Genomic DNA, 24,400 nt, shown 5'->3' on the forward strand with positions numbered 1-24,400 from the left:
ATGCCAATCCCTTCCAGCAGCGGTGTTTTACCATAGGGATGTTTATTTGCAACCTTTGCGAAGGTCTATAGAATACTTATTTACTTTTGTGTATGCTAGGATTTTTGTTGCTTTGAGTAGCCAATGTTAAAAATATGGTTGCTGGAGCAATTTATGTTGTTTAACGCTAGGAAAATGTTCTGTAAAAGGCATACTTTCCAAAAACTTGTTAGACCCTCATTCCAGGAACTGTGAAGATTTCGCGCAGCAGTTTGATCTCGAATCAGTGTCAATTGAGGAGCCAATTCTGCATATCTTTGCCTTCGAGATTTTCTCTAGGTAAAATAAAGTGCAAATTGTGTGGGCAAACTGCACAAATTCACATTTTCAGACATCAAAATTAGGGAAATCACGGGTTAGTAGCTCGTTAGCCCCCAGTCCGAAACTCACAATTGTGCATTAATTGCTCAGCCGGAAATAATCCACCCAGCAATATCGATAGTAAACTGGAGTACAACTACTAACTGATATTGCACGTCATAGAATGAGCGATTTACTATTCTCCTTAAGGCTTATTTATGTCAAACGGCTATACTGGTGTATAATATTGTTTGTCTAAAATTTATAACGTTTTATTTTTTTTTTATTCCACATATTTCATTTGAGCTTATTTGCAAAATTGTGGTTAAAAAAACAAGTAAACAAACCCTTTAAAAATACATTTTGCAGGAGAAAAATGCACCAGTGCCTACTATTATAGGGAGACTTTGCCCACTAACAGATAAGGATTTTGCTTGAAGGTTACCCTTTCATCCAGAAAAGAGTACAGGGAAGTTTGGCAAAAATGGATACTCTGTGAAGAATGAATGTTCATTCAGTATGCTGCCCCATGTCATTGGCAAAATTACAACTTTACAGACCCTTCTCATTTCTACAAGTAATCAGAGCTTGAGTGAGGGCAGAAACTTCGGGTATCGAAGGAAAAGCCCACTATGGTTGCTGGGGAGAGCGCTGTCAATGTTCATGGTAGTCTGGCCTATGCTCCCACAGTTCTAGGGTTTTTTAGGCTGCCAAAGTCAGTGCTCTGGTCTATCCCCAGCTCTCCAAGCCCCATTAAGGCTCTGGCTGGGAATCTGTTAGAGACCTGGTAAAGGACGCCGCGTGCATTACAGGATACCTGTGAAGTGGTGCGGTTGACTGTACTGCGCATGTGTAGCTATGCACTCTAATGTAATGTCCTGTTGGGTGCGGCAAGATAAAGCTTGCTGCTGGAGTTTCGACATCACACAACACTGGATCTGGGGCAGTTACTTGGAGATTACTGGGACCCTCCCAAGGAAGGTGGCATGGCCCCAAACTTTCCCAGAAGAGTATTTACACGACTAGGCCAGATGGTAAACCAGTTGAGTGTGGGAGGCTGTGTGTGTGGGTTGCATATAAAACTGGCATGCATCTTTCTTTTGCATACTGGGACAATGTAGAAACTGACATGAGCAATGCATCATTTACATTGTTTGGAAAGGTTGGTTACTGGAATGTCAGTGGTACTTTACAAGTCGTGACAAAGTTGAAACTGGCATGAGCAATGTGTGCTGTGTATCACTGTGGACAGTTTGACTACTAACATGGAAATTGAACTTTAAATACTGGCGTAATCTTGAAATGGCATGACAAAAATGCTTAAAATACTGGTGCAATAGGAAAACTGGCATTGGCAACGTATGCTTTACACACTTAAAGGGAATATGCTTTCTGGCTTGTTATTGCAATTTAATCATTAATTTTCCGTGAGGTCTTGATTGGCAGTGTGCTTCACCTACTTGGGACAGTGTAGCTACTGGCATGTCAGTGGTGTTTTACACCCCAGAAGCGATGTAGAAACCGAAATGAACAATGCAAACTTTGCTTAGTGGGGGGGAGAGGGGTGGCAATAGGGTTTTACATGCGGGACAAAATAGGATACTGATATTGCCAATATGTGTTTTACATATTAGGGAGTGATTTGGCATACCAGTGGTATGTTATCTACAGGAACAATGTGGCAGGGGTCTTCATGTGAACTGGTATGACAATGTCCTTGCATGCCAGTTTGTGCTAAACAGACCAATACCATATGTTTATGATTTGATTTGATTTGAAGTATTATTTGTAAAGCGCGCGAATGCCATGGCGTCTTGGCGCTAACCGTGAACGTGGAAAAGTTCTCTGAGTGTGCGTTTAATTTTTGCCAAAAATCCAGGTTTTTAATTCCTTCCTAAACCGTATCCGGTTCGGCTGACTCCGCAGAAGGTATGGCATCTGATTCCATAATTTGGCCGCACAAAAGGATAATGTGCGGCCTCCCCATCTGACCTACCGTGTTTTAGGGACACAGACAAGTCCTTCCGTGGATGATCTAAGGGTTCTGGCGGGGAGATATCTTGTAAAGAGTTTCCCCACTTCCCCAGAAATGCCTCCATAAAGGGCCTTATGTACTAGACATACGGCTTTGAAATTAGCCCTTTGACGGACTGGAAGCCAATGTAGAATTTTGATTGCCTCTGAGGTGGGGCGGCCCTTAGGAATGTTCATGAGCAGTCTAGCTGCCGCATTCTGAAGAGACTGAAGCTTCCTCTCCTGTGCTTTACCGATTCCCACAAAGAGAGCATTGCAATAATCTAACTTAGATAGAAAAAGTGCAACTACAATAGTTTTTTGAAGCTCCGTTGCTATTAACTGGAATATTTTCCTCAAGGTTTTTAGAAGGAGGAAGCAAGAGGAAGTTAGTTGATTAACGTCGGCAGATAGATTGAGCTGCTTGTCTAGGGTCACCCCTAAATTTTTAGCCTTAGCAACGGGGATAGGACAAACTCCCGCCTCCGTAGGCCACCAGCTGGTATTCCATACCGATAGTCCTTTACCAAATTCAAGGACCTCAATTTTATCAGTATTTATTTTCAAGAAGTTTGAACTCATCCAGTTCATAATGTCCGTCAGACAGGCGTGGAAGCCGGCAGCTACTGTATCTGGAAATTCAGCAACTGAAATATTGAGCTGAGAGTCATCGGCATACATGATTAGTGAAAATCCATGTTTCCTAACCAGATTGGCCAGCGGGGCAACGTATATATTAAAAAGGGTCGGAGATAAGGCAGACCCCTGCGGAACGCCGCATAGAAGTTGAAACGTTCCAGACTGCATGTTCTCCCAGTGTATATTTTGCTGTCTGGCATCCAGAAAAGAGGAAAGTAGATTTAATGCAGTATCCTCCACCCCAGTCTCCTTCAGTCGCTGCACCAACACCGTATGATTTACGGTGTCGAACGCCGCCGAAAGATCTAGCAAGACCAGAACTGCTCTACGACGCCCATCCACTGTCCTTCGAATCTCCTCAGTTGCCAGTACCAGCGCCGTCTCTGTCGAATGACAAGGCCTAAATCCATGTTGCGTACAATCCAGCAAGGAATTATCTTCTAGATACTGAATTAGTTCCTTATTTATGGCCTTTTCCAGGATCTTTGCTGGTAGCGATAATCGGGAGATTGGCCGATAATTTTTCGGTTCAAGTGGATCTGAGGTCGGTTTTTTTAGGATTGGCCTTATACAGGCCTTTTTCCATGCCTAAGGATATTTGCCACTTTCCAGAACTTGATTTAAAAGAGGGGTAAGATATGTACTAATGACCTCAGAGGCCAGATGAAAAACTGTTGGGGGGCATGGGTCGTTTGGGGAGCCGGATTTAATAGATATCAGGAGGTCGTTGACCTCTTCAGCGTTAAGTGCCGTAAAGCAGCCCAGTCTGCTATTTGTTTCCCAGACATTTAGATTTTGGGAGTTATTATCTGGCCTACTCTTCACTAAGTTGAAAAGATCATCGTATATCACCTGTACTTTATTTTGAAAAAAGTTGGCCATTATGTTACAAAAAACTTGGTCGGGACTAAATTTACCTGAGTGTTGGGGGGTGACCAGAGTGTGTACAGTTTTAAATAATTCTTTTGAGGAATAAGTCGCCTCGCTTATTTTAGCCGTAAAGTAAATCCTTTTGGCTTTTATAATTGCCTTTTTATATTCCTCCAAACATTGATTGTATAATACCTTGTGCTCTAAACTGTAGTCTGTTCGCCAAACTCGTTCTGTCCGTCTACACTTCATTTTTATTGTTTTTATCTCTGGACTATACCAGGGTGCGGTTGGCGTAGCTCTTCTACTTATTTTGTTAACTTCGGGAGCCAATTTGTCTATAGCTGTTGTGATCCAGTTGTCAAATCGACTAGCTGCTATATCGTTATCACTACTTAGAGTGAATGGATCTGATCTTAGGGCCTGTTCCAGGTCGACCTTTCCTATCTTATTCCATTGCCGCACCTGCAAGTTCCACACAGAGGGGGGTTGAGGCAATGTGTGGTAATTATTAATTACCTCAAAAACAACAGCTCTATGGTCGGTCCAAGGCAGTGGCAATGTTTTAATTGTTTTTATACCTGCCTGGTTGGTAAAGATCCCATCTAAAGTATGGCCAGACAAGTGTGTAGGTTCCAGTACAATTTCGGAGAGTCCGTATGCTGCCATGTTGTCCACCAAACTAGCTGTGTCTGGATTGGTCTCCAATTCAAGGTGATAATTAAAATCCCCTATAATATTAAGGTACTCGGAGTCCAAACTTGACTCTAAAAAGTTTAGAATGCACTGCGAGAACCCCGACCTTGGTCCCGGCGCCTATATACCAATAGCCCTCTAAAGGTAAAGGAGTCACTAAGTTTGAAGGAGAACATTAGTGTCTCTGATGGAAGCGTAGTTACGACCTTATGGCGCAATTTTAGACTATCTCTATAAATTATTGCTACACCACCACCTCTACCTTCTGCCCTGTCATGTTGTACCATTGAGTAGCCGGGAGGGAAGGCCATGTTCCAATCTGGGTCTGAGCTGGCATCCGTCCATGTCTCAGTTAAAAACGTAATGTCCGGATTTTCTGTTTGAAGTAAACATTCTAGTTGATATTTATGTTTTACGAGTGATCGGGTGGTTTGTGTTGAGTTTCTACTTTTCTTGTCCTTGCTCAGGATATCTTTACCACCTGGTTTCTGAGGGAGGTGTTGTTTACCGTCTTGGCCTTCTTTTCCTTCATAATGGTCTTTATGGCCTAGATCTGGAAAAATTGAATCTTTCCTTTTACCCCCTGCTAATCGATCAAAGCGATACCCACAGCCCCTGCATGTGTATAAACTCGTTTTTATTCCCCCTTCCAAGATGCTACAGAGCGCGCACTTACCGATCTGTAAATCCTCCAGTTGATTTTTAGTGTATTTATGGATAGAGGCTGGACCAGGGGTCCTGGCGCTGGCCGCGCTCCGTGCGCAGACGGGTGTGCCTTTGGCACGCCAGTGGCGCGCCCACAGCACGCGCCCGCTGCGCGGACGCTCCAGCGCGCTATTTGAGGTCTGGGGAGCGGAGAACTAGACCGCTAACCCTTCAATGGCGGGCTCGCTCTAACCGGCGGCACCGTGTCTTTGTTAACTACGTTTTTGATCAAATCAAGTTATTTCAGTTTTATTTCAGTTTTAATAGGGTCAGAACAATTTTATACAGGACAGTGCAAATTATTAAACACAATAATTCAAATTTTAAAATCAGGGCAATCAATCTTAAAAGAAATTACTGAATATCGTTTGTTATATTTCGATTTCCAGATAATGTGCAAACACGCAATAGCAGCAATGACAGCAGCAATTAACAATTACACTTCTCCCCACGCACATGAATGGCTTCAGCCACGTAACACAGGCTGCGCGGTTGCTCCGGCGCGCTATTTGAGGTCTGGGGAGCGGAGAACTAGAGCGCTAACCCTTCAATGGCGGGCTTGCTCTAACCGGCGGCACCGCACAGCACTGTGTGATTTACATACTGGCGGCAACTGTGAAATACTTGACTCTGTGATGTAAGATCCTGTCCTTTAAGTTCAGTGACCTTTAGGTAATTAAATCAATTTGACCAATCCCAGAAACCTCTCAAACTGTGCTGTTCCTTGGCATAGTTAACCTCCTGTAGGTATTTGAGCATCCATAATCATCTGTGATGTGCTAGCATACTAAGTAGAATCCTAACATATTGAGTAGCAAGTACGAATGACCCATTCACAGCAAACTGGAATATTTTAAAAGGATCCTAATAAAATTGGTTGCAACACAATGGAAAATATGAGCAACACTCAAAGATGTGTTTCAAAGGTATCCTTATATATGGTGGCAGTTCCTTCAATATCTGGTAAAAAATAAGATAGGATAGTCTACTGTCAAGCGAATTATCCAAACCAGCTCTTTGAAATCTAGTCAACTTTGAACCCCTCTCGGTAGAAGGCTTCTATACCTTGGCAATGGCCACTCCATCCTTTTCCCCCCAGATATCCTCACAGTTCAAATCTGGAAAGATCATGCAGAAGTTCTGTTCCCCCTGCTCAGGCAAATTTGCAATCTATCTTTGCTATCAGGCACAGTGTCCCCCATATGTAAGAAAGCGATTGTTACACCCATCCTGAAAAAGCCATCTTTGGATCCAGCAATTCTGAGCAATTACAGACCCATTTATTTTCTACCATTTCCAGTCAAAATCCTGGAACTTAATGTCAGAAAGACACTAGCCCAATATCTCAAAAATAACAACTGCCTGGAGGAAGAGCAATTTGGGTTGAGGGCACAGAACTGAATCAGCTCTGGTCATAGTGATGGATGAGCTAAGGATGCGAGTCGATGAGCGGCAATCAGCGGTACTGATTCTACTTGACCTCTCTGCTGCATTCGATATGGTCTGTCATACCACACTTTTAGCTCGGTTAGAGTCTATTGGGTTGGGGGGGGAGACAGTCCTCCAGTGGTTCTGTTCATTTCCTATGGACAGATGTCCAGCGGTTGCTCTCCCTCCGTTTCACTCCCAGGTCAGGGCTCCTCCATAAGCCTGATTTTGTTTAATTCCTATATGACTCCCCTAATCATACTCATTAAGTCCTACAAGATGATGTTGATTAACTATGCAGACAATATTCAACTTATTCTTTCTTTGGCAAACGATCAGCAGCTCACCATTTTGCATGACTTTATGAAGGATATCATACAGTGGCTTTATCTGAACTTCTTAAAATTTAATGGTGATAAGACTGAGCTGCTCTGCTGCTCAGCACATAAAGTTCCAGTTGTACTCCCGTCCAATTTTCGGCCTAGGCCATTTGAGGGGCCAGTGACCCCGTCAAAGTAGTCCAAAATCTGGGAGACACGTTTGATGACAAACTCAGCCTGGAGAGTCACATGAACAAAATTGCAGGCACATGCTTCTCGCTCACGAGATCTCTGCGGAAGATCCTGCCGTTGCTGCCTTACTCCTCTAAAGATTTAGTAGTCATTCTTAGTCACCTGGACTATTGTAATGCCCTTCTGTTGGATGCACCGGAGTACCTACTACACCGCCTGTCAATGATTCAGGCAGCAGCAGCTAAACTAGCCCTCCACAGACCTTGGAGAGCATCTATCACCCTGGCTCTAAAGGAGCTACATTGGCTACTGCTCAAGAAAATAATCTGGTTTAAATATCGCTGCATTGCGTTCAAAGCTTTTCAGGGGGGTGGCCCTGTTCCTTTGTGTAAGAGGCTTAAAAGATATATTCCTATCAGAGCTCTCTGCTCCACATCAGCCTATCTGCTATGTGCAACCAAGTTTAGGAAATCCGGGCATGGTGGCCGTACCTTTATGGTCAGCACAGCCAAGCCTTGGAACTCCCTTTCTCTTTCATTGATATCTATGACCGACTTGTTACTATTTAGGAGGGCGCTCAAGACCTGGCTATTGCCCAAGTAATCGGCTGAGTGTTGGTTCCCAATTATTCCTAGGGGAGCCTCTTTGGTTTTCTTTTTAGGGCCTTCGAGCTGTCTGTGTCTCTCTTTTCTCGGTTACAAGGCCAGCGCCAGGATACCTTTTGGGTGGCATAGCACTTTATAAATTCTATAAATAAATAAATAGACCATTATCTGATATAACAAAATTGAAGGTCATTATTATTTTTTAATACACTATTTAAAACTAGTATTTTTCCCTGGTACAGTAAAGATTTCTGATTTTTTTCCAAAAAGGGCAGCATCTTAGATAAGACATGCTTCTTTTGTGGCACAATTGTTCGTCTCCTGTACATCTATTTCTTTTCATCTAGTATACAACCTACTGATAGACAGTCACATGAATTGCTGCTATTAGTAAATGTTGCTTCTGTGTACACTGGAAAGCCCTGACGTATTGGAATAATGAATTAGTTACTCTGAAGGTACCTGCTAAGCCTGCGGTTTTTAAGCTAATACATATCATGCCATAGAGTGATAATAGGAAGAACTCCCCAACTTAAGCCATAATCGATAGAGTTGGTTTGCTTGACATGCTCACTTGCAAGTTGGAGCTGGTAAAGACACTTTTTTCCCCAGGACTGCATTGGCTTCCGGGCCGGCCCTGTCTGTCCCATCTTCCTAGAAGTTTGTTTTAGCCTGGCATGCACTCGTGCTAAGAATGGCCCCTCGTCAAACACTGCTCCCTTCAGGTCTGAAGGTAATAGATAATTGAATGCAAGATGCTCTTCCGATTGTTGAATTTGAAATTATGGTACTGACCTACCTGACCATAAATTGCACTAGGTTAGGAAAAAGAAGTGGTTGAAGACACATTAGGAGACAGTTTGGATTGTTGGTATTACCAGGTTGAATTTACGGACCAGTAAACTGTTCTGCCACGGTTGTCTTTTTCTGCTGCGACTGGGTACAGGCTTTTCTCTTCACAGGGCCGTATGTCAAATTGGCCATCATGGTGAAAATATTTCAGTCCTAATACTTCTGGGAATCTTGACGTTTGAAGATTTCACTATAGGTCCTACCATCTGGCCTGTGAGAAACCTCCAGTCACGGTCACAATATTTGGTTGCTTGTTGTCTTAGAGCAGGTTTCACTGATCCAATAACAGACAAACCTGGTGCAACCAAATGGATCTGAAACTCTCATGTTGAGGACCCAGAAAACCTCTGTGCGCCTCCAGACACTGCGATTCCACCAAAGGAAGGGAGAATGTGGGGATTCACCCAGGTCCACTTTCAAGCATACATAAACAAAGGGATCCACCCACGAGTACAAGAGATCACTCGATTACTCAATGTGTATCCCACGGTCGTGGAGAATGCACATTATTTGTTTAAATACCCCTCACACACCAAAAGGGCCCTTGGTGTCATGCTTCATCATAGGGGTCTTCCTGCCCCTCTACGGGACAGGGCGTGCTACGACCTACGAATACGCGGGAGCACTGTTGTTAATGAGACAGCTATGTGTGATGCGGGGGTGTGAGAGGAAGGGTCAGGAGTGGATAAAGAGTGAGTTAAAAAATACCTGGCTCTCAGGTCTAGGAAAATTTATTCTGCCGGTCGAGCTGGTATTATTAAAAGGTGGGGTGAGGAGGGTATAAGCCTCAATGAGCTATAACTCCCAGTGGTGTCGACATGTTTCGAAGCTTCCCCAAGCTTCTTCGTCAGGACCTTAAGGATCCCTTCCTGTCACTAACTGTGTTGTGTTTATAAAAAAGATGAAAAAATTAAATGATATGTAAAAGGAAGTAAATAACCTCATAAATGCCTTAATAGGTCTTACATAGTCCTATTAACCTAGAGGAAATAAAAGGCGAATTAATTAAGTAGGAAGTAACTCAATCCATTCCGTGAGTATGGTGATCTGTAAAAAAAGTGAAGGGTGCTGGTCTCTTTAACGCTATCGATAACGTTATCACGTGATCTGTGGTGAAGTCACTGTGTGATAAATGGACATACAACATAAAACATAACACACGCACACAACAGAAAGCACACACTCTATTTGAAAAAAATATATAGTTCAATGTATATCCATGTCACAGTAAAGATCCCCACAAAGGTATGGACATACTTGCTAGCAGAAGATAAGTAACCTCATGAGCTCGTAAACCGAGTGGTGGGCGTGCCAAATAGGCCACCTACATGAAGCATAGACAGCTTCTTTGCGAGAACTTTGTCATCATAGGAGGCCTGAGCGGTGCGGAAAACAACGTGCTTTATATTGGCAGAGGAGGTGAGCAAACCGGGAAACATCCTTAACCACGAAGGCTTTTCTACGCGTTACGTTTACAACGGTACACTTACCACGTAAACGTCTTTACCACGCAACCGTCTTTACCACGCAAGCTGCACTGGAACATCTTCATCTTCGTCCGGTTCAGTCTTTATTTAATGTCGGGAAAGACGTGTGTTAAAGGGTAAAATTAGAAAAGGGGGGCTTGGGGGGGTCTCCCCCCAAAAATAAAAATAAATGTGTGCGGAAAAAAAAAGGGGGCTGGGGGGGTCTCCCCCCCCCCCCCAAAAAAAAAGAAACGTCAGGAAGTGGAGACAATCTGCGTCGTTTTAGAGGAAACGGAATGACGCTTCCTGTTTATGACCTTTGACATCACCAAGGAAGATCGAGGAGAGGACGTGAAGAGGTAAGGGGAATATAAGTTTCAAAAATATATATATAGATTGAGGGTAACGGGCAGGGGTAATTATAATAAGGATTGGGGGCTAGGGGGTCACGTAAGGGTACAGGGGAGGGGTATAACCTTTACCAAGAGTATGCCATTACCATGCATGAATTTACAACGAAAATCGTTGCAAAAGTATGGTGGTAAAGGAATATTCATGGTAAAGATTATCCGTGGGAATTGCATTCCGTTGCAACGCATGCGTGGTAAAGGCATGCATTGCAACGGAATGCGTTGTAACGACATACAACCGAGCAAACCTGTCAAGCGAAGTCATTACTCAACGGATTCTCACCTGCTCATTTGTAATGAAGTCTTTAGAGTTCTCTTCTTGGCTGCTGGATGGGCTTCTACATGCTGCCCCCTTGCTCGGATAGCCTGCACAGTCTCTGGGTAAACGCAGGCAGTCCTCGACGCAGCATGCTTTTCATTTGAATGTACTTCTGTCCCTCCCGGCACTACTTCATTAGCAAGGAAGGTAGCGTTCCGGGGAAAAGTTTCTCCAATCTTTTTTTAAAGGGGAAGGGAAACGTGGCCACAGAGATTGTTTGATATCCTAAAAAGCATTGATATAAAAGTCCCAGATCACCGAGATAGTGATTGAATTGATTAACATGTCCTTAACTTCAGTAGTGGTCTCTACCAACTGGAAGGCGGGATAGTTTTTCCTTAGGTCAGAAGACAATATGGGTATTCACAGCGCTGTCAGTTATACTATGATACTGCTCCCTGCATTGGCTGAATTGATGGGTAAGATCATTGCTGGAGAACTCTCCGAATTTAGATGAGATCAGAACCATTGGTGACTCAGATAATGTTTTTGGATCTCTTTGCCCTGCTCGGCGGGTCAATCATTTCATTCTGGTCCAGAAACTGGAAGAAGTCGGGATCAGAACCATGATGTCAGAATAGTTTAGGTCCTTTTTAGGTCTCGGCTAGCGAAGGCTGCGCTTGCGCAGTCTCGCTCGCGAGATATAATGACTTGGAGAAGAGGGGCTTGAACCCGCCCCTCTTCTCTCCTCTTCTCCATTGGCTGGCCTCTTGAATGCTGGCCAGCCATTGGAGAAGAGGTTTGTCACTCCGAACAGGCCCCGTCCTTTTCGGATTCGGGGGCGTGTTTTTTGTTACTTTTCTAATTATCTCCTCCAGCCAATGGCAAGAGGAGAGAAAAAGAAACACGCCCCCGAATCCGAAAATGCCGCTGCCTTTCTCCGAGGCATTTCTGCTTCGCCGCGGAGAAAGGCAGTGGTGTGCTTGCTTTTCAGCATGGAGTCAGGAATTAAGGTGAGTGAACGGGGAAGGTTGGATTAAATATAGTATTAGGACTATTCCACTAGAACAATGCCAGTAACAACGCCACTTTGTTATAGCGCGAACTCGCCCGAAGGTATTGGAGCGCTTTACATGCGCGCCTGTTACGTTGCGCATTCAGGCACGAGGGGGGGTTAAGTGATTTAACCAGGATCACGAGAGTTAAGGCCACAGTTTGCATCTGTTCCACCGACTCCTGCGCCCTCCGCACCAATGGCACCCACTTAGCATACCACTCGGGGGAGACTCCTTTACGATCGGTGCATTCGGAATGAGGGGATGCCGGTGCACATTAAGGAGTAATAGGAGCCAGCTTTAGTAAAGTACTTGTCCTAACTTTTTTGTTTTTTAAAATTTTTATAGCGCGAACTCACCCGAAGGTATTGGAGCGCTTTACATGCGTGCCGGTTACGTTGCGCATTCAGGCACGAGGGGGGGGTTAAGTGATTTACCCAGGATCACGAGAGTTAAGGCCACAGCTTGCATCTTTTCCACCGACTCCTGCGCCCTCCGCACCAATGGCGCCCACTTAGCATTCCACTCGGGGGAGACTCCTTTATGATCGGTGCATTCGGAATGAGGGGATGCCGGTGCACATTAAGGAGTAATAGGAGCCAGCTTTAGTAAAGTACTTGTCCTAACTTTTTTTATTTTTTTTTATTTATATAGCGCGAACTCGCCCGAAGGTATTGGAGCGCTTTACATGCGCGTAGGTTATGTTGCGCATTCAGGCACGAGGGGGGGTTAAGGGATTTAGCCAGGATCACGAGATGTGGACGCAACCCCGAGTGTCGAACTCTGGTTTCCCGCACCAAGGTCGGCAATTTAGCCGCCGGACCGCATCCGCTCCCCCACTGCTTAAGCCCTTACCCTGCCACTGCTCTCGGCGCCAAGAACCTCCTCGTCTTCGCTTGGGGAGCTGGGGGTCGCTACTGCGCCTTTCTATCTCACTAACTCACTTTCACCGTCTCTTTCACTACCTCTCTCTATCTCACTACATCACAACACCACTCTGCTTACATCTCACTACTTCACAACATTCCTCTCCCTCACTACATCACTGTTTCACTACCTCACTCTCTCTCACTACATAACTCTCTACCTCACTACTCCACTCTATCTCACTACCTCACTATCTCACAACTTCTCTCTCTCAAAACATTACTACCTCACTCTCTAGCTCACAACTTCACTCTCTCTCACTCACTACCTCAATCACTCTCTAGCTCACTACCTCACTCTTTCTATCTCACTAACTCACTTTCACTCTCTCTTTCACTACCTCTCTCTCTATCTCACTACATCACAACATCACTCACTACCTCACTCTCTCTATCTCACTCTATCTACCTCACTCTCTATCTCACTACCTCACTCTCTATCTACCTCACTCTCTCTCACTACCTCACTCTCTATTTCAATACCTCACTCTCTCTATCTCACTACCTCACTCTCTCTCTGCTAATGCAATAGGTATCACATATGCAAAAAAAAAGCTAATGCCAATAGAAATGACAATGCCATTTATTTAGGGTTACAATAATGATAAAAAAATAATGAGCAATACCAATAGCTCTACCTATAATATTGCCGAGACCATTGCATTGTAAATGCTTGTTTAAGGACTGCACACGGTCTGTCCTTACTCCCATTCCGGTTAGAAAGGGTCATCTTGCCGTATGGGGGTCCACCGGGCTTCATCCTTGTCACCCCATCCTCTGTTTAATATCCCTGTTAGATCCTTATCAGAGCTGATAGGGTCGTTTGACTGCTTTGCCATCGCCTAATCTCATGATACTCAGCTCGCCATCTGTCTTGACAAAGAGGTCCCTAGCTCAATCATGCATGTGAGAGAATATCTGCTTGCCATCCAGCTGTGGCGGATATGCTATGACGTGCTACAGCTGAATGCCAGCTAGGCCGAACTTATAATTGTAGAGATACTGGGAGATAAATGGAACCATGGCCTCTGCCCTTCTAAGATATCCGAGCCCCCTCTCTAGAGCAGAAACGGAATTCTTCCTAGATTAGGAATCTTCCTAGATTAGGATACCTCTCAGAAATGTCAAACTGAATCGGTTGCCTGGTGCTCCTTCCACTTATTGTGTCTGTTCAAGAAATCCCTGGGCTGTCTTCCAAAAGATCAACAAACGACCCAAGTGTCTGCCTGTCTACTCCTCAGTTTAAACTACGGATTACTGCAGTAGACGGAATCTATGGCTGTTGGCCAATGCCTTCACAGAACTACAGAGAAGGGAAAATGTTGCGGTGTCACCAAGCGCATGCCAAAATTAATCATGTTTCCAGCGCTGTGTGTTCCTGCGCTGGCTGTCAGTTGATCAGAGGTTATCTTTTAAATCCTTTGATTAGTGCACAAAGGTTTTTATGGAGCAGACCCAGCTCTTTGACGGAATTCTTGAAGTGATTTAGCCCCAGCAGATCTCTGAGCTCAGAGAACCAGCTACTTATCTTCTCCCACATGGCAAGTGGGCGCCATTTCATGTGCTCACCCTTAGGTATGGAATGAACTCCCGCCCTCTTTCAGGGCATCTGTAAAACATGTTTGTTTCAAAACGGTTATAAAACTGTATTTTTTATGTTTCTTATCTTTCTGTTGTACTTGCACAAGCGTCCAGTATATATTCTGTGGCGGGTGAGCAGGGACCTAGCTCCAATGATGCTGTGTTGTTGGGCTGTTAGAGGCAAATGGGAATTTTCAGACTTGTTTCCCAGAGTGGCAGACCAGAGCTAGTTCCAGCCAGGTCTGAATGTTGATTCCAATCCTGGGTTAAACTGGTTGAACGAACGCAAATTCCTCGAGCAAGATTCAGGAAGTAGCACAGGGAACTAAAGCACTCTAACTGAGGGGCTATGAAATCATGAGCCGAGGCACACTGAGCGGTGGGAGGTGGCCCTGCATTCATCCTTGATCCAGAGATCCCAGGCATTCGGGCACACAGTGGGTGGTGATCTCGTTTTGGTAGTAACTTGCAATCACTCTGCCGCCTATCAAAAGGCCGCACATTACTCCTAAGGGCGGTTATGTACTCTGAAGGTAAGATGAGAGCTGCTTAGCCAGGCACAGTCTTGTGTGACATCTTAGAATTGGCAGGTGTGAGGAAAATGTCCCAGACATGGGGATTTGATAAAGGCACTGCTGCCACAGGAGTACAGTGTGAGCGGCCTCTTGTACTTGTTGTGGTATATTACGATGGTTTTACATTTCGAAACATCCACTATTTACAAGAGGCCCTTGGCGCTGAAAGCCAGGCGGCAGAGCAGCACCTCGCCCCAAGGCGCGTTCTATGGGGTCTCCAAATCCTCCGCTCCACCATTTGGCAGCAGTCTGCTCTTCCCTAGTTTCATAAGCCCTGTTTTTGGACAGTCACGAGAATGGAGCCCGAAAGCTACCTAGCGGATCGCAGGTGTAAGTGCCCTCTAAAACAGTGTCGGCTTCAAAGCGCTATAAGCAAACGCAGTCTTATTACCCTCGTTCCAGATTTGTGATCAAAGCACCATTTGGAGACCTTGGACAGAGCTGCGATTAACTGCAAGCTGACAGCAGACGTTTCAGCACCTTGGACAGGCCTCTCGATTCTGTGCTCAGATGGTGGCATTGATCCGCGCGCAGCTAGTTCTGATGCGGGGTTTTCTTCTCTTCGTTCGCTCAGTCATATTTTTTGAATGATGGAAGTGGAGTGCGGGAATAGGGAAAGGGACGGGGAGGTGAGCGCGTCAGGGGGAGAGTGAGGAGAGGGGAATATATCTGAGGGAAGAGTGCAAGGAAAACCACCGACTGTGAGGAGTTTAGGAATATTATAGCCAAATTGAATGCTGAGGCCACAATAATGCCCGTGAGAGGGAACGAGAAAGGAGCTCAAACACGAAGAGAAAATGGGAGACCGAGAGGCAGTATGCAGCGGTAGCGAGCGAGATGGGAAATAAAGATGGGAGAAACACGCGAGGAGCGCTGCGGGGCTGCTGGGCCTGAGAGGCTGCATGAAAGACCATGCCCAGTTGAATAAATGCAGTATTTCCCCAGCTACCCCCATCCCTCCCCCCGTAAGAGGCAGTGGTCTCCCCAGCCCCATGAAGAGAGCAGACTCCATCCTCATTCCTCATGCTCCTCCCCCAGCCCACGTGCTCCATTCTCCTGTTCCAAGACTACCTGCAAGCGCGAAGCGCATCGATTCGGAGAGAAAGAGCCAACTCAGCGTTTTTACTGTTGCATGGAGCATGCGGCAGGAGGGAGAGAATCCCGCTAGACACAGCACAGGGAGAGGGGGCTGCGCCATAGACCCGGTGCAGCACACGCTGCTGGGATGTATTGGGGGGTGGGGGGGCTGCGCCAGAAACCCTGAGTAGCACAAGCTGCTGGGATCGTGTGTGGAGGGAGCGTTCACCAGAGACCTCATGCAGCACACGGTGGTGGGACAGTCGGGGAGGGGGCGGAGGCAGCAACAAAGACGTGGTGCATCGTGCATACGCTGCTGGGATTTGGGCTATTCGGAGGTGGAGGAGGGGGTGGGCGGGAGCGCGGCCGTGGATCTACAACATAGAACCGCTGGAGTACACGCTGCTGGAACTGTGTGCAGATAGGGAGAGGGTGAGGGGGCGGGTGTACCAGAGGCCCCCGGTGCACACACTTCTGGACTGTGTGCAGGATATAAGCATGGGTGGGCTGCACCGTAAGCCTAAGAGATCATACAGTACTAGGATAGTTTGCATTGGGGGCATTGGAGGCCCCACCGAAGACCTCCAGGGACACACACTGCTGGGGTTGTATAGGGGAAGAGGGCATGGCAGAGAGCCGGTGCAACACACAGTGCAGTGAATGTGTGACGGGGAATCTTACCGGGAGGGGGGAGGGGGTTGTGCGACAGAAAGACCTTGGAACACTGACTGCTGGGGGAATATCATTGGCCTAATACATCACACACCAGATATACCTGTATGTAAGGCGGTGCACCTGACGGGGGCACGCTTCGCTGCACAACCGATGGAATACACATTACTAGGACTGACTGTGCTGTAGGGTTTAGTAGGAGCGGACTGGGGCTTATCAGATCCATAGTGTGCGGCTCGCAATTATGCTTTGAAGACGTGTACTAGGAGCGAATGAGCAGGGACGGTATGAATGTAATGCACACAACCCGGACTGTGTTCGGGCGCTTCGGGAACCTGCACTAGAGAGATTGGCTGAAGGAGAGGCAGAGAGCAGGGGCGCGTGGGAGCGTGCTAGAAAGGGCGTGCAGCTGAAAGAGAGTGCACGGGGGTTGATTCAGAGTGCACGATAGACTGCGGTGATGAGCGTTCTTGAGAAACTGCACCAGAGATTGTTCAAGAGGCTGCACACGAGTGCACGGGGCTGCACATGAGACGGGGGCGTAGGGGTGAGCAAGAGAGTACATTGGAGGCGCACCGCAGACAGAATGCCTGACGGTTGTGCCAAAGCCGGTATTTGTGAGGGGCACCAAAGGGCAAAGACTGTACATGGCTTGCAGCAACAAAGATATAGTGCATATGCGTCCCAGACATGTACATGGGCTGCTGTAAAGACAGAGCTCGTGGTGATCTGCACCAAAATGATGGCATATTGAGTTCTGCTCAAGGGACCGGTTACACGGGATGCAGCAAATCCAAAGGAGGTGGCTAGTTGCACCAACGACGGAGTACATGGGGGAGGGGAGCACAAAAGTACAGAGCTCATGGGGTAATTGCACACGAGAGAACACCGGGGGCTGCACCAAAGACAGTTCTGATTTATTCCAATGCCCCTTTGCGTGCATTCTATCATTGCAATGGTGTGTTCAAACTGTGCAAATAAAGATGTGACCTGTAAGCACCCAAACACAGAATACGAGGGATCGCTGCACACTACAGCACATGAGTAGCTACACGGGAAAGTGCCTGGGCGATTGCAGCAAACATAGAGTACACGGGTTGCCACACTGGAGGCAGAGCAGATGGGGGCTGCGCCAGACGGAGCCCATGAGGTGACTGCACACCAGAGTACACAAGTAGCTGCACCGAAGACAGAATACATTACAGCGCATGCGTAGCTGCACATGAGAGTACCTGGGTGGTTGCAACAAACATAGTATACATGGGTGGCCACACCAGAGTAGATGAAAGCAGTACCAAAGACAGAGTACAGGGGGTGTCTACACCAAAGAAAAAATACATAGGACCCACTCCAAGCATGGAGTACATGGCAACGGCACTAGAAACAGAATTTGACTCACACTGTTCACATGGAGTACTCGAAGGGAGGTGTGCAAACGGGTACACCGCGTCGTACTCCTCTGGGACACAAGAATTACAGCACACTTACTAGGTGCACTGTAAGCAAGGATCAGGAGGCAGGCGGGCACAAGGCATGCGGGAATACAGAGGGCCCAAGCATACACGTAGAGAACAATTGGTATCGGTAAATGCACTTCTGATATGGATGGGGTGGGAGGGGGTTCAACATACCAAGTTACTACCAGGCTAGAAGGGGTAGATGGTGCGGAGAGAAATCAAATGGCCACGTCGGTGCGACTTGCACATGGAGTAGAATAGAACGTGGGCAGGAGAGGTAAGGATGATTAGTGATAAATGATGCACTACGGGCACATATGGTACACGCGAGATCCATACATGGGCGCCTAATACCAGAGTACAGAACTGTCCAGGGTCACCATGTGTACAGTGAACTGTGGGTTAGAGAGGGTGCATGGCTGCGGGAGTGGGGGCAGGGGTATGGCCGCTGAGGATACAGGGAATGCTGGTGATTCATGGGGCCGGCCCGGGACATGCAGCTGTGCTAGCTAGCGTGGGTTAACTGCAGAGGTATGGGAGTGCATAGGGTCATAGTGATACGTCGATGGAGGTGTACATGGGTTTTTGGGACCATCGGGGTGCATCCGAAGTAGAGTGGGTGCAGGGTGCACAGGGTGAGAGGACGGTACATGCCCTTTGACTGATGCAGTGATGCACTGGGTCATCGAGGATACACGGGGCTATGGGGACACCAGCGCATCAATATATGAAGTGACGAGGATCAGCAGTTCAAGAAGCGCGGTTACAGGGGCTGCTGTGGTCTCAAGGGGAGGTGGGTGAAGGGGCTTCCGGAGTATCGCAAGTATGGGGGTGTAGGGAACACTCTTGGCCTTGGGATAGATATATGGAGTGTAGCATGAAATCGAAGAGTTACATCGGCGGTATGAGGCTACAAGACGTGTGGCAGGAGTTGCAGGAGATATAGAAAAATGGAGCACATGATGGGGTACCACGGTTACTGGGGTTGCTGCGCGGTTATGGGGGTATTGGAGTGGAGTTGCTGGATTGCAAGGGCACATACATCGGAGGGAACACCTAAATATTTGGATATCAGGGTGCAGGAGGAAGTTGGGGTGCCAGGGATAGATCCAGTACAGGGGAACATGGAATGCAAAGGTATCGGGGACCTCGGGGTAGATGAGGAGCAGGGGTTCATGGATTACAGAGGTATAGTGGTACTGGAGTTAGTTGGTGTGCAGGATCACGAGGGTACATGACTGTGGATGTATCTGGTGCACCGTGTATAGTTCGGACGCGAGACTTTTGGAGTATGGGGAATTGATTGTTGGGTGCATTTGTGTATGTTTAATACAAGGCGATATAACAATGAAGGGTGTCCGGCAATATTTGGGATGTGTGGAGTCCATGTGGTGTGGACTTGCGTGAGATGCAAGGATATCGGAGCTTCGGAAGATTGTTGGGGTATCAGCGCCCTTGGAGGGCACGGGTACATGCACTGCACCGATTTCGGGAAACACGAGGGCGGTTTGATCCGGAGCCCCGGAAGGTCGCAGATTCATGGAAGGCACGGCGCACCGTGGGAGCGCACGGTGCGGTCCGTGCCATAATTGAACAAGTCCCGGCATAGTTGGCTGTCCCGCCGCTCGCGCTGTCTCCTGGCTCCGCGCCTTCTGCTGGCAGCGGCTCCACATGGACGTGGAAGACTAGAAGGGAAGCGCGTAGGACGAGCCTCCCTAATACAAGTCAAACACGGGACCCGACAGGGTAGTGGGAAAAAAGGGGTTGACGAGGTTGCAGAAAGGGAGACCGGAGATAATGCGAGAATACCAAAAAAAGCTCAGTACACACACATATGCAAATTGTCAGCTCCAAGGTGTTTTATGTCATCGGTGTTTTAAAAGCGCGTTAATCACTCGTGAGGGTATCCAGGCGCTCTGAAGCGAATGGGATTAGTTTGGGCGGAAATCTGTAGAGTTAAAGAAAACAGGGGAAGTGGCAAAGGAAGGAAAGAGTCTGACCACGGTGGGGAGAGAAGATGGGATAATGTTCTAATACTGACCTTGGTTTCTCTCCCTCTTCCAGAGGCTGCTTTGCGGTGCACGTTGTTCTGTGGCGGCTGCGGTGCTGTTGGGTCCTCTCTCATCTTCAGCCTTCTCGTCTCAGCGTTATCTACAGACACAGACACCGCACAGTCGGAGATTTATTGTGTACAACTGCGTCTGTGATTAGAAATTTATTTAAAAATACAGAAGGAACATCCTCCTCCTACCCCATCAGAGCCGGATCCTTCCTGCAGCATCCACACCTGCTGAGTCCCCCTTCTTTCGTGTTTTCTTTTTTAGGGAAAGGTGTCACATTGGCAGGGAGGGCTCTCGGAGCATTGCGTGTGTGCTCCCGGAGAAGGAGGGTGCAGGGACACTCTCCACCAAGGGATGACGCCTCCTCCAGCTTGAGGGCACCTGATTCGATGTGCCCCCTCTCCGCTTGCGCCCCCCTTTCCCTCTGGATACGCGATCTTAGCTTTGCGGATTTTTTTTCTGGGGGGCGGGGGGAGGAGAAACAAGAGGAGGAGAAAAAAAAGAGAAAAGCGAAAAAAAATAGTAAAAGAAGGGAAGAGGAACCAACCAGGGAAAAGGGGAAAAAAGGAGGCGGTGCCAAAAAAAAATCGGTCGGTGGTGCAGGCACCGGGAGCCCCTATGATCAGCTCAGTCTGCGTCTCCTCCTTCCGTGGGCGCAAGTCTGGCAGCAAACCGGGCTCCAAGTCATGTGTGAAAGGAGATATGGGCCGCAACGAGGACAACGACAAGATTGTCATCAATGTGGGGGGCGTGCGGCACGAGACCTACCGCAGCACCCTCAAGACACTGCCGGGCACGCGGCTGTCCTGGCTTACGGAGCCCGATGCGCACAGTAACTTCGACTACGACCCCAAGGTCGATGAGTTCTTCTTCGACCGCCACCCGTCCGTCTTCGCTTACGTGCTCAACTACTACCGCACGGGCAAGCTGCACTGCCCGGCTGATGTGTGCGGCCCTCTCTACGAAGAGGAGCTGGCCTTCTGGGGCATCGACGAGACGGACGTGGAGGCGTGCTGCTGGATGAACTACCGCCAGCACCGCGACGCAGAGGAGGCGCTGGACAGCTTCGAAACGCCCGAGCCCGAGGAGGAGGAAGACGGCGACCTCAAGCGGCTCTGCCTGCAAGAGGATGGCCGCCAGCTGGGCTGGTGGAAGCGGCTGCAGCCCAAGGTCTGGGCTCTCTTCGAAGACCCCTACTCGTCCAAGGCCGCCCGGGTGAGTGCCAGAGGGTATGGGAGCCTGGTGGGGAGGGGCATGGGGACTTCCTGTAGCAAGCATGCATCTGAAGACGTGCATATGCAGGGGAATGCTGGTGCATGGGGAGATCCTGCAGCAGCATCCCCGGGAAGACGCGCCTGAAGGGGATAGGTTATGCATGGGGGAGATCTTACAGCACCGTCCGGTATGTACATGCATCTGTAAGTGGCTAGCTGTGCATGGGAGAGATCTCACCAACAGTGTCTGAGTATGTACATGCATCTGCAAGTGGACATCTGTGCGTGGGGAGATCTCACCACAAGGGTTTGAGTATGTGCACGCATCTGTAAGTGGTTAGCTGTGCGTGGGGGAGATCTCCCCACAAGGGTCTGAATATGTACATGCAATGTACGTGCATCTGCAAGTGTACATCTGTGCGTGGGGAGATCTCACCACAAGGGTCTGAGTATGTACATGCATCTCCAAGTGGTTAGCTGTGCATGGGGGAGATCTCACCACAAGGGTCTGAGTATGTAAATGCACCTGCAGTTGGACAGCTGTGCGTGGGGGAGATCTCACCACAAAGGTTCTGAGTATGTACATGCATATGCACGTGAACATCTGTGCGTGGGGGAGACCTCACCACAAGGGTCTGATTATATACATGCATCTGCAAGTGCCGATCAGTTCGGAGGGGAGATCTCACCATAAGGGCCTGACTATGTACATGTATTTGCACGTGGACAGCTGTGCGTGGGGAGATCTCACCACAAGGGTCTGGGTATGTACATGCATCTGCAAGTGCAGATCTGTGCGTGGGAAATATCTCACCACAAAGGTCTGAGTATGTACATGCATCTGCAAGTGCAGATCTGTGCGTGGGTGAGATCCCTCCACAAGGGTCTGAGTATGTACATGCATCTGCAAGTGGACAGCTGTGAGTGGCGGAGATCTCACCACAAAGGTCTGAGTATGTACATGCATCTTCAAGTCGAGGGTAGTGCATGAGATACAGCTCACAGCAAGGTCGGGTGATCTGCAGGTGAAGTGTCGGCATTTGGGGTATTTCATAGCATGGTCCTCTCTGAACATGAAACCACAGATGGAGGGAGGGTTGTAAATGAGGTGTAGCTCACATCAAGATCGCGTATATGCGTCTGCATTCAAAGGGCTGTCGTGAGGTATTCCTAACTGCAAGGTCCTCTGGGTATTTGCATCTGTGGTCAAGTTATTCTGCATGGGGAATCACACAATAGTGTTTTGTTTACGTGTATCCGAGGACCAAAGGTTGTACATGGGGAATATCTCACAAGAACGCCATTTGTGTGTATGCATCTGCTGCCCCTCAGGGCAGGAGGGAGGTTGTTTATTGGGTATATTTCACACCAATGTCCTCTGGGTATTTGCAAGTGCAAGGTTGTTTATACAGTAGATCTCATACTGGAGTGGTTTATGTTTACGCATCTATTCCTTATGGCAGGTGGAAGGTTGTGCATGTAGCAGAGCTTACTGCAGAATCTCTCTCTCTCTGTGAACCAACCTCTGCAGGGGAAGGGTTATGCGTGTAGTGTATGTCAAATCAAGGTCCCCTTGGTGTATGCATCTGCAGATGGAAGGTAGATCTAACACGAAGTCTCTGCCTGAGTGTGTATTTGTCCACTAGGGCAGCAAGAAAGTTGTGCATGGGGTAGAGCTCACATCAAGGTCCGTTTTATGTGTACATTTGTCTGTCTTTGGGGCTGGTGGATGGTGGCTAATGGGGATGGAGTAGGTAGAGCTCGTAGAAAGTGGCTACAGGCGAGGAGGTGTGCAGGCATGCTTTTGTGCAGCTGCAGATGAAGGCTTGAAGGGTATGCCACAGCAAGGTTGTATTGCCAGTGCGGATGCTTGTGGAGTGTTGTACAAAGGTATACATCATACGATGCTTCGCATTCGCTGTATATGCCCCTTCCTCTGGGACTAGTGGTATACGGGGCAGATCTGTGCACACGGACCTGCTGGTGTGTAGATGATTCACCCCAAAGTCCTCTATGCCTTTATATGGCTGTAGCTCTGACACGAAAGTCCTCTGCGCCTCTGCACTTGCAAACGTAAGGCTGTGCATTAAATAACGAACGCCAAGGTTCTGTGTGTGTGTGCGCGCGCAAATTATGTATGTGGGGGATCGTTGATGGGTTAGATGTCACACCAAGGTGTGTGTGGACAGTCATTTCTACCCTCTGATGGGCTGGCAGGCGGAGGGGATACTGTGTCGTACTTGATCGAGTGACTGTTCCATATAGTCCATGTATGGGGGCGGGGGGGGGGTCCGGAGATTGGCAGAGGGGGAGGGGGGGATTTGGTGAGGAGGCCATGGTATTATGTAAATCAAGGCGTTGTACTGGTGTCTATGTATCTGCATCCTGGCAAAGGCTGGTGGGATGAATTTCACATTAAAATGTAATCTTTTAAACATCTATACTGCTGATCCTGCACAAGTGTGACTAGCTCTCCGAGGGTGCCTACGATATACACAGCTCGAATGGCAGTGCAGCTGTCCTGTCCCAGTGCATGGTGTATATATCTTACATAGAGGCCCTGCCAGCGTTCATGAAGCTTACCTCCCTCAGTGTTTCCTGCCAAGGGCAGTGTATCTCTCCTATCCAGTGCCCAGGGTTCAGATATGACACGACGGGCCCTTGCCTTCAGAAGTTCAGGGGCAAGGGATATCTGCCTCACACAAGGCCCTCACAAGGACAGTGGACCCGTACTGCCCTGGTGCATGGGGTATATATCTTACTCGAAGGTCCTCTGCCAAGGACAGTGCAGCTCCCCTCTGTGCATGGTGTGTTTGTATTATACACGAGGACCCCTGCCTAAGACATTGCAGCTCTCCTGTCCCAATGCGCGGGGTATATAACCCACCGGAAGGGCAGTGCAGGCCTTCTTTCTAGGTTCGTGGGATATTCCTCTCATTTAGTACTGAACGTGGCATGTACGCAGTGGCCTCAAAACACTGCATATAAA

At 47.8% G+C, this 24,400-nt stretch overlaps 1 protein-coding gene and 1 long non-coding RNA gene across 7 annotated transcripts in view; one reads left to right on the plus strand and one right to left on the minus strand.

The window, feature by feature from the left end:
• Window positions 1-20,522, minus strand: part of LOC146809371 (uncharacterized) — a 372,329-nt gene extending 351,807 nt beyond the window's left edge. For both annotated transcript variants that reach the window (XR_014966414.1, XR_014966413.1), the window contains exons 1-2: window positions 20,389-20,522; window positions 20,179-20,288 (exon numbers count right to left, since the gene is read on the minus strand). This is a non-coding gene — a long non-coding RNA (uncharacterized LOC146809371). The remainder of the gene's footprint in view (window positions 1-20,178; window positions 20,289-20,388) is intronic.
• A 55-nt stretch (window positions 20,523-20,577) lies between these two features.
• The window catches only part of LOC146809372 (voltage-gated potassium channel KCNC1-like), a 631,507-nt gene continuing 627,684 nt past the window's right edge, over window positions 20,578-24,400 (plus strand). For all 5 annotated transcript variants that reach the window (XR_014966411.1, XR_014966410.1, XM_085616189.1 and 2 more), the window contains exon 1: window positions 20,578-21,412. Coding sequence is in view for 3 of the 5 variants with exons in the window: in XM_085616189.1 (XP_085472315.1) it covers window positions 20,816-21,412 (597 nt within the window). In the remaining 2 variants the exon portion in view is untranslated. The remainder of the gene's footprint in view (window positions 21,413-24,400) is intronic.

The sequence above is a fragment of the Triturus cristatus genome, chromosome 7 (genome assembly GCF_964204655.1).
Source record: "Triturus cristatus chromosome 7, aTriCri1.1, whole genome shotgun sequence".
Classification (NCBI taxonomy): domain Eukaryota; kingdom Metazoa; phylum Chordata; class Amphibia; order Caudata; family Salamandridae; genus Triturus; species Triturus cristatus.